The sequence below is a fragment of the Oryzias latipes genome, chromosome 17, assembly GCF_053564925.1.
Source record: "Oryzias latipes strain Hd-rR chromosome 17, Olatipes_Hd-rR_3.1".
Classification (NCBI taxonomy): Eukaryota; Metazoa; Chordata; class Actinopteri; order Beloniformes; family Adrianichthyidae; genus Oryzias; species Oryzias latipes.
In genome coordinates, this window is record NC_136253.1 from 8,767,345 (window position 1) to 8,780,099 (window position 12,755).

A 12,755-nucleotide genomic window follows, 5' to 3' on the forward strand; every position below is an offset into this window, starting at 1 on the left:
AGGCAGGGAGGGTGAAGTGTCTAGCCCAAGGACACAACGATGGTTGACTGGGGGCAGCGGGGATCAAACTGCCGACCCTTTGATCATTGGACGACCTGCTTAACCGCCTGAGCGTCTGCCGCCTATGATTCATGTTTTTGGACTGTTGGAGGAATCCATGGTGCCAGAAAATAGTGTGGATGTATGAGCAAAACATAGAATTTTTACTTTTATCTTTTGGGGTCCCTTGTTCCAAACACCCAAGCTAAGGATCTCAGACCAAGCTGAGCCTCAGCCAGACTGAGTCTTTGGTTTTAGAAAGGCTGACTAGCTTCTCTGACTAATAACTTTATCACATGCATCAGTGGAGCTGTGATTTATGAATCCATCCGAGCACAAGGCCACCAAAAACCTGGCATGTCTGTGAAAAACTGAGGTAACATGGAAATGAATGTGCCTCTGTGATGAAATATGATTTTCAGGAAAACCTTAATAACTGTTTACTTTAACTGACCAAAAAAAAAATGTAAGAGATGAAAGATCTGATTTGTGAACCAATTTGAAGAAATTGAATCTTAAAAAATAAAAGTACATTTTAATCTTTGAATATGGTCAGATCTTTTCATCTGGTGTATTTATGCCTCAGCATCTGTCCAACTCTCACAATAAATATCACAATATCTGTCTTGTGTACATTTTCCATGATAAAGTAAGAGAGTTTCTGATGTGAACATTTTTCTCTACAAAGACTTGCCGTGAGAGTAGTCTTTGATTTTTAGACAAACACTCCTCTCCAGGTCATTAAAAAAAAACAAATGAATCCTAGAAAAGCCTAAAGTGACGCAGTCGTGGCCGATGAAGCAAGTTGTGACAAAGAAAGTTCCAGCTGCTCAGGGAGATGATCTAAGCAGCTGGTTGGGCCTCAGTTCCTGGACCAGTGGGTCTTCTTCTCGGCATGACTGGTATGCAGGGTGGGCCCAGTAGATCACTCCCACTGCTCAGCAATTTGGAAGGTTTTCTTCCATATAAGGAGCTTTCATATAAATCCAGAAAAGAAGGAAACCCAGAGGGGGCGGATCCCAAGACTGAGTGAGGAAAAGTAAATCAAAGAGTACAGAAAAAAAGAAGAGGAAGACCTCTTCTTCCTCGTTGTTTCTAATAAGACTGGGACAGTGTCAAACATTTTCTGTTTGGTCTCCTGAAGGACGGATGTGGTTTTCTGCATTCAGCCGGTCATCCGTTTACAAAAAAGCCTAACAGCATAAACCCACACTTTCTATAGTTATATTGAGTTGAAGAATATTTATTAAAAACAGCAATACTGGCATTTGATCTCCAGGTGAACTAAATTTACAGTTTTTATTTCTCCTCATTGAAGTCTGAAGATTTCAAATGAGTTTATGGGAAACGGTGGCTGAAGCCAGATAACTATAAATACCATCTCTTTTCATTTGAATGACTTTTCCATTAGTTTTGTTCGTCTTTTTAAACAGGCCTGTGTGTCTCCTCTTGTCAGTGGCGGTTCTACCCTGAATTACTCCCCGGGCGAGACCCTCCCCAGGCGCCCCCCCCCCCCCCCCCCCCCCATGGTCAAAACAGAACTATGTCTTTGTCAACTAACATGTTTTCCGACATGCTCATGTTTTCCGTCTTCAATCCTTTGATTGGCACATTTTTAGTTATGACCTGTTACATTATGTTTTGTCCCCATAGAGTTGCAGTAAATGGTAAATATTCATTTTTAAAACTACCTACAGATTTATGGAAATTCTATTGGCTAAAAATATAACCCAACATTTGTAAAACAAATAAAAAATAAACTTCATATGCTGGCTCAAAATTAACCCCTAAATCCCCAGTTAAATGTCAAAAACACATTGTGAAAACGTTTAGGCTGCCACAAATGATTATTAAATTAATGACCAATCTCAAATTATTTGCCCCATTAGCATCTTATGGCAGCAGCAGCATGCTGTGTAACCATCACAGCTTTTTTAACATTATGAACTAGTATACAACAGCAAAACACAACAAAACCGTTGTGTTACAGCACAGCAGACAGACACATGAATCATAACTAATGTTACAAGTTAAGGCAGAGCAAATTTTTAAGAATAAAATCTAAAAAATCAATAAAAAATGACGCTATTTGCAACATTTGGGCTTGATAGAACGGGCTTGATGCATGTTTTAGAAAAAACATGCATCAAGCTTTGAGGGCTTCCCCTTTTCTTTATCTCTTTTCTCCTCTTCTTCTTTTCTTTTCTTTCTAAATTGGGCACCAGATGGCTTTGACCTTTTCTTCTCCATATTTTAGATGTTTTTGGCGATTGTTTGGCATAAATGTCCTCACGTCACGAAGAAGGCATCAAGTCCGTCGACTGAACCAACTGTCACCTTAGTGACAGCATTGTTTTGTGTTGCCATTTTTTCATTTGGGCATTTCACATAAAATTAACCCAAAAAAGAAGAATATATTTTTTATACCTTTATTAAAATGTAGGTTATAGAATGTCACCTTATGACTGACTTATAAAAAGGTTTTATAAAGTAGATTCAAACCCCCGCCCTTGTCCCCACCTAGCCTCTTAATTTGGAAGCGTCCCACAATTGAACTGATTCCCCGCAGCCCCCCCCCCCCCCCTTTCTTCACACATTTTCAGCAGGAGCGCGTGCAGCTACAGCCAGGGGCGCTGATTCGCTACATTACTTTTATTTTTTTTATCAAGCCCGCGACCGTCGCCTCCTCTGAAAGATGAGCCAGCCAGGGTTTGCGCATGCGCAAACGCGGCGGCGCTCCGTGCTCACCCCGCGCCCCTTCCCTTCTCCTTCTTCACACACATTTGTGTCTACTTCTCAAAGACAGGAGAGCGCAGCTGCGGGGCGGCGGCGCGGCCAGGTTCAGGCTGTTACAAACTCACAAACTGTGACATAAGAAAACCAATAGTGGTGCATATAATATTTTACAAGGGCTGAGCTGCCGGTGCCGCCCCCTTCAGTTTTCCGCCCCAGGCCACCGCCCGGACGGCCCGTGCCTAGAACCGCTACTGCCTCTTGTTCTCAGACACATGGGGCTGTGAAAAGTGCCACTCTAACATTCCTCTCATTTGAATCTCATTGTCCAGTTATTTCAAACTAATGAGTGATGAACTTCCTGTTTCCAGAATATCTCCAAATGTCACTCAAATACCGGCTCCAAAGTGGTTGTCCTGCTTTCCTCGAAAGACTCCAGACTGAACCGGCGACTTGGCGGTTCGGGCTCGCCTGTCCGAACGGACCGTCTGTCTGCGGCAGATAACTCTCTTGACCTGCAGCGGCCATCTTTGAAGCCGAGCGCTCTGATTGGCTGGAAATCGGAAAGGAAGTAAGTAGTTCTCTGAAAAGTTTCATTGGAAGAGAAAGTCTGAACTATTCGACTGTTTCTGCTGAAGAGTCGTAGTTTTTCCAAAACCAAAAAGGGCAAAAAAGCCCAATTTCCTCGCGATGTCCTTCAACAAAGGTCCAGCCTACGGCTTATCGGCAGAAGTGAAAAACAAGGTAATTTGGACGTTTTTGTTTCCGTTTTTCAGCTGAAAACTGTCCGCTTTTCCCGTCTGGTTTCTAACTAAGCCACCATTTTGTTCTCCAAAGACTATGGCACACAAACAGAAATGTTTGGACTTTTCCTTCAGACTTTTTCCACTGATAAAACAGTTGGTTTTCACTTTCAATGTGTTGGACCCGTAAGTTCTGAAGCGGTCGGAGCTGTGCTCGGTGACGGTCCGCGTCCGCTGATCGAAGGGCGTTGTCCGGTGGTTGTCGGGTGTCCCGAAGGAGAAGATACAACCGCGATCTGGTCCGGATCGGTCCAGAAATGACAACCTCGAGCTGGTCAAGACCCTGGTTTGGAACCGTTTTGCTGTTGCGGCTCTGAAATAATGTCCGGAGTGAAAAAAGTTCCGTAAATCAAAATGTGTTTCTTTGCTGATGATATTCGCTCGTATTTAACTATGTCTTGGCCGCACGTAAACCGAAACCCATCCTCCGGTCCGTGCGGCCGGGTAAAAAGTTAAACGGTTTAAAAAAAAAAAAGTTAAAAGTTTCTTTTTTTCTTTTATTAATCGTTCCTTTATCTGATCTGAGGAATGTCACATTAGAAGGTTTTTGTAGACAAAGGTCAGATTAAGGGGTTTTGGTTGACAAACGTCACATCCTTCAGAGGTATTATTGGTTGACAAACGTGACATTAAGATGTTTTGGTTGGCAAACATCAGATTGAAGAGGTTTTGGTTGACAAACGTCACATCGTTGAGAGGTTTTGGTTGACAAACGTCACATCCTTCAGAGGTATTATTGGTTGACAAACGTGACATTGTTAAGATGTTTTCGTTGACATACGTCACATTAAGATGTTTTGGTTGGCAAACATCAGATTGAAGAGGTTTTGGTTGACAAGCTTCACATTAAGAGGTTTTGGTTGACAAGCTTCACATTAAGAGGTTTTGGTTGACAAGCCCTCTTCACATTGACTGGGTCATGGACACTGATGTTATTGAAGAGCTGTAGTGACTTGGTCAACGTTTAGCTAGTCTTTAGCGGTGAAGGTTCTCATTCATGCAGGTGATGTTACTCTGAAGTCTAGTCCTAACAAGCGGACTTCAAATCTTCATGAAAGCGTTTTGCCACTCGTCCAAATGACTTTATTGGTCTGAGCGGTCCAGGGTTCAGTCCCCCACATTCCTGCAGTGGCTCTTTAAAGGGAAACGTGGAAGAGAAAAGCGCCCCCCCCCCCCCCCCCCCCCCCTCCTTCACAGGGTCATTGTGTGTGGTTCTGCTGGAGTTTAGGTCTTTTTTATGTGGTAAATGTGAGACCGCCGCCCGTCTTCTGAGGGAAGAGTTATTAACATACATGTATCCCTTCTCTTTTTTTACAGTCGAAATCTTTGAGATTTAACATTTTGCCGCCAAATGGCGTGGCATCACCATATTGATCTTTAAGGTTTGTTTGGATGTGCCTGACATGGTCACGACCTCTCACATGTTCAATCTGAAAGAGAGGTTGGAGGCCATAGACATTCTTTTTTAACATTACGAGAAGTGCGCATTTGGCGCTGCTGTGGTGTCATTGGTTGGGGGTGGAGTTAGTTATTTTAAAAGGAATTCTTTTTCACCAGACCAAATGGGTTTGGAAACTTTGGTGAGTCTTTTGGTATGTTCAGGTTCAGGGTGGAACTCTGAGAAACGTAGGAAGAAGAAGAATCCTTATGGAAAATGCTTGGAGAGAACATGAAAAGGCAACAAATCCCCGCTGGGATTTGGACCTGGGCCTTCTTGCTTTGAGGCCGGAGTGCTAACCGCTGTGTCACCGTGCAGCCCTATTGTTAAAGAGTACACCTGTAATCCTCCTTCACAGATTTCACCTGTTCCATTTGGTTTTGAGCGGAATACACGGAGGATCGCTGAATCCGATTGTTTGTTTTGGTCTTTCAGGTCTTTCTTCTGGTGTTTTCTGGGCTTTTTCTACCATTTTGAGTGTTTTTTTCCCTTTTTTTTTCTCTCTTTTGATGCTATTACAAAATGGTCTTTGTGAGGCCAAAAGAATTTGGTGTCGTTTGTTTGGATTGGTCTTTGTAGATTGTGATGACTCAAAGTTCCTGTTTTCATTTGCACACCGTTCCTTTTTGGAGCAGATTGCACAGAAGTACGACCTTCAGAAGGAGGAGGAGCTCCGGATCTGGATCCAGGACACCACTGGTTGCTCTATTGATCCAGACTTCCAGAAAGGCTTGAAGAATGGAGTCATTCTGTGCGAGTAAGCAGTATAAGCATTGGATGCTAGGTGCATTAAATCTTACATGTTTTTAAATGTACATTGAGATTTAGAAACTTCAATATTTGTTGACCTGTTTTTTCAGACTTATCAACAAACTGCAGCCGGGTTCTGTGAAAAAAATTAACAAGTCTTCACTGAATTGGCATCAGGTGAGTTTGCTTTGGGTTTTTGGTACAGATCATCAAACAAACGGTCCCTGATGCTACAGATGTTTTGAAGAACTTCCTTTATAACCTTTTAAAGAGTGTCTCACTTTGGAACAAAGTCGATTTCATGTATCAAGAAACTTCCTGTTACTGTTATGTGTTTGTAGGAAACCAGGTTCAAATGTGGAAATCTTCAGACAGCTTAGAAAACTGATCATCTGTGGGGATTTGAATATAGATCTATTAAATATAAATACCAATTTTCAGATGTTTGGATGGATTATATGGTAGAGAGCTGTACCCATTAATCACTAGTCTAGTAGAATTACTACAACTACTGCTACTTTAATGGATAATATTTGTACAAATGTGTTGGACAAAAGTATAACTGGTGGTTTAGGAATGAACGACATGAGTATTCACAACATTTCATCATCAGTGACCAGAAAAGAACGTTTTAACCGCCTCAGCTGTAGGAGAAGCAGTTGGTGTCTTTAGAAGTGACCTGAATGGTTCATGTTAATGATGATGATGATGATGTTTAGCTGTCAGCAGACTGAAAACCACATCTACCCCTTTTCTGGTAGATGTAGTACTTTAGTCCAAACAGTTAATTCCCTATGCAGCAGTCCATCATTTCATGACTCGGCCATCGTGGTGTAGAGCAATCACCTGTGTTGAAAGACCAGCATCACCAAAAGACGTGGTGATTGACCCTCGCTGGCCCACGTCCCAGTGAACATCCAGGGACGCGCATTGACGTGGTTGACGGTTTCAAGTACCTGGGTGTTCACCTCAACAACAAACTGGACTGCTCCACAACACCGATGACCTGGACCGGAAGGGCCAAAGTCGCCTCCGTCTTCTACGGAGACTAAGGTCCTTTGGAGGGGCTCAAATCGTGTTACGACTCTGTGATAGCCCCTGCCTTTCTTTATGCTGTTTTCTGCTGGGAAACGAGCAGCACCGACCAGAACAAGAGACTGAGTAAGCTGGTCAGGAGGGCCAGCTCTGTCCTGGACTGGACTGTGGAGGAGGTGGATGTCGTAGCTCGGATCCATCATGGAGCCGACTGAGGAGCTCCTTCAGAGACAGACACGCGGTGTGGAAACAAGCACATCCGCAGGTCTTTCATTCCCACCGCCATAAGACTCTGTATGAGCAGATCATCAAAATCTGCACAATTATTTCTTCATCTTTACTTCTTTGTTTTGACCCGGTCTCTACTCAGCTGTATTTGTACTGAGCTGTATTTGTACTGAGCTGTATTTGTACTATCAGCTGCCATGATGAGTGAATTTCTCGCTGTAAGATCAAATCCTGTTCATGAATCAAATCCATCCTGTGTGAAGGTAGTGTGGTTCCACAGCTGCCTACACATGACATTAACTTTTGACTTTGTTGATTTTAGCTGGAGAACCTGACCAACTTTATCAAAGCCATCACAGATTATGGTCTCAAGCCTCACGATATCTTTGAAGCCAATGATCTGTTTGAGAACGGCAACATGACCCAGGTCCAGACCACGCTGCTCGCTCTGGCCAGCATGGTGGGTTTTCAGTCGTCTTTAATCTTCAGTGAAGGTTTCATCAACTAACAAAGAATAAAACGAACACTGTTGTTGACTAGGCCAAGACCAAAGGCTGCCATTCGCGGGTGGACATCGGAGTGAAGTATGCTGACAAGCAGCAAAGAATGTTTGACGAGGAGAAGCTAAAGGCGGGACAGTGTGTCATCGGTCTGCAGGTACTCCTGTTTCTCTCTGTCGCTGTCATGAGGTCATCCTTAGCAGCCGCTGTCCGTCACCTGAAGACAGCAGGGCGGGGCATCGCTGCCACAATGCTACATGCATGTCTTCTGACTTTACAAGTTCAGCATCATTTGCTGGTTTACGGTTCTCTCAGATTTTGTGCTCCATACTCTGACTTTTACTATGAAGGCGTTTCCAGCTTCTATCCCGACTTCTTATCCAGTGACACAACATACATGTCGGTCTCTAAGGTACCGTCATGTGCCTTAAAGCCTGCTAGCTTCAGTGTCGCAGACTGACACTTTTTCCCTCCACTCCTTATGGCAGTCTGTTCTGGGGAATTCTGCAGGTTTTATCACGACACAAGCAGCTTCAAATGTCACTGGATCAAAACGCTACCACAATATCCAGCCCTTATAGGGCTAGGGGGGCTTGAGCACCCGCCCCTACTGTCTCGCAACAAAACGTCTCCAAGGGTGAGATGCAAAAGAGAATTTAGCTGTGAGTCCAACATGGAACCAGAGTCACATTGGATCCAGCTGTAAGGAACTGGAGGAGCCAAAATGCAGGAAACGGTCTTGAAGGCAGAAACGTGACCATTTAATGGACTCAAACAGGACACAGTTGTAGGACGTCTGTGTTACCGTCTGGATTGTTTATTCATGGTTAATTTTTCTGCAGCACATTGTGCCAACAGAAAGAGCTCCAGTGTTTCACTGCTTTGTCTTCAAAGTCTATGATAAAGTGAGCAAACTCATGTTGACAATCATTTGTTTACATGAAAAATGACATTTGTACCACTTTCACCTTCAGTAGCTGAGTATTTCTCTATTAGTAGTTTATTTGAACATTTTACTTAGTTTCCTTATTGGTTAAAGGACAAAATGTGTTTTTACTGCCCTTCTCCAACTTTGAGCCCCTGACCCTCTAAAATCCTGTGCACGTCCCTGTACAGCTCTGTCACGAGTGTGGATAAATATGACATGAAGAGAACTCCATGAAGAATAATTGAATCCTTTTGTAATGGAATCTCATTTACACATTTATCAAAGAACAAATTTACATACCGTAATTTCCGGACTACAAGCCGCTCCTTTTTTCCTGCGCTCACAGCCCTGCGGCTTATTCTGTGACGCGGCTAATTTATGGATTTGATTGGCGGCCGCCATGTACGTACATTCGGGTTCGGTGAATGGTTTTGTATGCGCCATCCACCACCAAGCACAAGTCATTTTTTTTAACACACCTCCGGGCAGCCAAACAGCATGGAGGTCACTTCAGGTCTTAGACACTTCAGTCATGGTTCAACAAAAAGAAACACGCATGCCCGGCCGCATCCCAGAATCCTTTGGTGCCATTAGACCCAACGTGCACTTGATCGCCGCTACAATATGATAAAGCTTTCAAGTTAAAAGCAATCGTTAAAAGCAGCGTGAAAAAATCCCCCATCAGTAAATGGAAATGCCGGTCAGCTGCGTGACGGAGAGAACAGCGCATGCTCAGAAGTGTATTTACCTCTGAGTCATAGTGACTCGGCTGGCTGCACGTAAATATGTGGGAATAACATCAGCCTTTATTTTGTCGGGACACGACTGGAAACACAAATCCATTTGGTCGTTTTTTACGGTTTCTGACTGAGCGGAATTTTGCATTGAAAAGCTCACAGCCGCCGTGTGAGCTTTTCGGATAGGAAGGGGAGACAAGGAGCCCGCTTGGCGAGCGCGGAGCGCAGAGGCGTCCGGGGAGCAACAAGTGTTTGTTGTGAAAGGAAGCTTCTGACGAACGCGCGTATCGCGCTGAGGCGCGCGCTATTTTACTGATGTTTTTTAACCAGCCCCGTTAGTACCATAATGCTGCCGCGACACAAGCGGAAGGAGAGCTGTTCCTTTTCACCCCTCCATGCACTGCTGCTCCTTGCTCATTCTTAAACACGAACAACAGTGTGGCGAGCCGGGCGTTGGCCCCGCCTTTAGCCCCTAAGACTCATGGGAAATGGGGGATCGCGGATGTAAATTTCCTCATCATAACTGAGGGATGTAATGTTGATTATATGGTTACTGTTAGTAATTTTATGTATGATACCTAGTTTGTCAATAAGTAAAAAAAAAAAAAAAAAAAAATCAAATAAAAAAACCCATATCTGAGGAACTTGTGAACAGAATAGAGGTCCATGCTGTTTCAGATGTGGGTGTAATTAGATACATGAGCTTGAGACAAGGCCAGTACCTGCCCACAGTGTGGTAATGAGCCATGCACACTCGGGTAGTCAGGACGCGCTTTGTCGAGGCAGCGGCTTGTATACTGATGCGGCTTGTGTATGTACAAAAGTATTTAAGCACGTTAAAATAGGTGGGTGCGGCTTGTAATCGGGTGCGCTTTATAACCCGGAATTTACGGTACTTTTCCCAAATAAGATTGCCAGCAGAAAAGGCCTTTTTAAATCATCATTAAGTTGTGGTATCACACTAAGAACCTAGGTCGTGTGGCAGCAGGACCATGCAGCACAGTTAACCGAAGGAATGTCTCTGTTGACAGATGGGGACAAACAAATGTGCCAGTCAAGCAGGTATGAATGCATACGGCACCAGGAGACACTTGTATGACCCCAAAGCTCACATTCAGCCTCCCATGGACAACACAACCATCAGTCTTCAGATGGGAACCAACAAGGGGGCGAGTCAGGTAATGGAAAACCGTTTCCGAACCACGTTGAGAAACACGTGCAGCAAAACAGCCAATGAGGAAGGTCGAGATCATTTTGTCTTTTATCCATTACACAGGCTGGAATGACGGCTCCTGGAACACGACGGGCCATTTATGACCAGAAACTGGGAACAGACAAGTGCGACAACAGCACCATGTCTCTGCAGATGGGGTTCAGCCAAGGAGCTAACCAGAGCGGGCAGAACTTTGGCCTAGGAAGGCAGATCTATGATGCCAAGTACTGTCCTAAGGCTGGAGAGCTGGCAGAGGATCAAAATGGAGCTGGCAGCAGCCGCGACTACATTCCTGACTACCAAGATGAGGGTTACCAGGGATACCATGAGGAAGAACAGGTGTACCAAGAGGAGGGTACAGATTATCAAGGCATGTGAAGGTGACACTTAACCCAGTAAAGCCTCAAGGATGACTTGGTTGGTTTTATAGCCATGGGATCTGTTTTTAATTTCAACATCTGTTTTTAGTAATGAAACAACAGATTTGGGATCAACAATAGGACTTCCACATTCCTTTTAGATGTACATTAAATGTGACCATCATGCTAGTTCCTGTCTAGTGTTTATTTTAGAAAATGTTAACCATAAGAAGAGAAAGCTTTTTATAAACCTTAATATCCTGAAAGACCGTGTATTTTTTTGGTTTTAATGTTTTGATACCTCTTTAATTTCTTCAGTATTATTCTGTAACGTATAGTAAACACATCTGAAGATTTGGACAAAAGGAAAACTGCATAAGAAAATATTTGCCATTGCTGGGAATGTTCATCATCCATTAGTTTCCCTGTTGGTGGAAACGTTCCAGGTGCGCCGTGCTCGGTTTAAGTTTCGGTTCAAATACAAGGAAATATTTGAACCCATGTGATTATTATTTATGGATGCTGTTTTTTTTTAAGGGGAACAATTTTGTATTTGTATTGGAACAACATTTGATGTAAGAATGTGGTTTTTTTTCTTGTCTGCCCATATGAAACCCATCAGTGTGTCGATTCAAATAAAGTTGTGCGCATTATCATTTGGTGAAATTTGTATTTAATAACGGAATAATGTTGATTACTTGGAGCAGACTCAAATGATGGGGAGGGGGACAGAAGTGCAGAAGAACCGGTGTTAGGGACTTTTTATGGAAATGATGGAAGTAAACCCATGTTTCCAGAAAACACAGGAAGACAGTGTGACAGAAGTGGAGGGAGGAGGAGCACAAAGGTGACGTGAAGGAAATGCCGCAGCGACCATGACGAGAACAAAAACATGTCAACAGGTTCAACACGTGTGAAGGAAGGATGAAGGGAGAGTAGGGGGTGTCTATTTCTGTTGGGTCAAACTGATGTTTTTCCAAGAGATTTTAGTTTAGTAGTAGATAAAACAAAATGTACCACTGGATTGGCAGACAGGGGTGGTGGTTCCCCTTTTTAAGAAGGGGGACCGGAGGGTATGTTCCAACTTCCGAGGAATCACACTCCTCAGCCTCCCTGGGAAAGTCTATGCCAGGGTACTGGAGAGGAGAGTCCGTCCGATAGTTGGACCTCAAATCCAGAAACAGCAGTGGAGTTTCCGTCCTGGTCGTGGAACAGTGGACCAGTTCTACATCCTCCTCTTTAGGGTGCTGGAGGGTTCGTGGGAGTTCACTTTTCCAGTCCATATGTGTTTTGTGGATTTGAAGAAGCCGTTCGTTTTGCTGAGTTCTGCTTTGCGTCTCTGACCAATGGTGCTGACTGTCCCTCGTCTGATGCCGTCTCATCTTTGTCTTCCTCATCATCTTCTGTCATTAATGCTGGCTGTGGTTCATGCTGCTCTGTCTCATCTTCCTCCTTCTCACTACTCCCCTGTTGTACTCTTCTGGTGTACTTTTCTTCTGAAAATAAACTAAATTAAGAATATGTGTACATTTTCTCTTCATTCTCTGAAAATTGACATTCACAAGCATCAACTAATGAATTTATGTAACTCTGTGGAAACAGGACAAAAACACATCAAAAAGCTGCAGTAACACAACACACCAGTCCTCAAAATGTGCCATGAAATGCGAGGCGTGTGTGACGGGGACATTTTTTTTTTTCAGTACTTATAAAATGTCATTGCACATCCACCACTGCTGGTGATGGGGTGGTGCAATTGTATTTGCGCACAATACAGATCAGGTGATCTAAAGTACAGTGAACAGATTGTTTACTAAGACAGCACAGAAAATATTTAACAGATTTGAAAAGGAATGTAGCGTTTTGGGATTTGTGTCTTATGTCTATCCAACCTAATAATTGTTTATACAACTCAAATTTACATATTTATCTAACTAAATGTCATATTACTCCAACTCAATTTATTGTTCTTCCAACTTAATTTATTGCACT

At 43.4% G+C, this 12,755-nt stretch overlaps 1 protein-coding gene across 1 annotated transcript; it reads left to right on the forward strand.

Annotated features, from left to right (window-relative positions):
* The first annotated feature begins 3,314 nt into the window (after positions 1-3,314).
* cnn2 (calponin 2) lies at positions 3,315-11,416 on the forward strand. The gene is made up of 7 exons (XM_004078669.5): positions 3,315-3,516; positions 5,649-5,770; positions 5,874-5,940; positions 7,349-7,486; positions 7,567-7,683; positions 10,223-10,369; positions 10,468-11,416. Exons 1-7 carry the CDS (start codon positions 3,463-3,465, stop codon positions 10,780-10,782), a joined length of 960 nt encoding a protein of 319 aa, XP_004078717.1. The 5' UTR covers positions 3,315-3,462; the 3' UTR covers positions 10,783-11,416.
* The last annotated feature ends 1,339 nt before the right edge of the window (positions 11,417-12,755 follow it).

Excerpts from the sequence above, each read along its gene's own strand:
- cnn2 (XM_004078669.5), top strand. The coding sequence starts at position 3,463 with ATGTCCTTCAACAAAGGTCCAGCCTACGGCTTATCGGCAGAAGTGAAA. Across the intron at positions 5,771-5,873 it reads AATGGAGTCATTCTGTGCGA|ACTTATCAACAAACTGCAGC; the intron begins GTAAGCAGTATA and ends CTGTTTTTTCAG. Across the intron at positions 10,370-10,467 it reads CCAACAAGGGGGCGAGTCAG|GCTGGAATGACGGCTCCTGG; the intron begins GTAATGGAAAAC and ends TCCATTACACAG.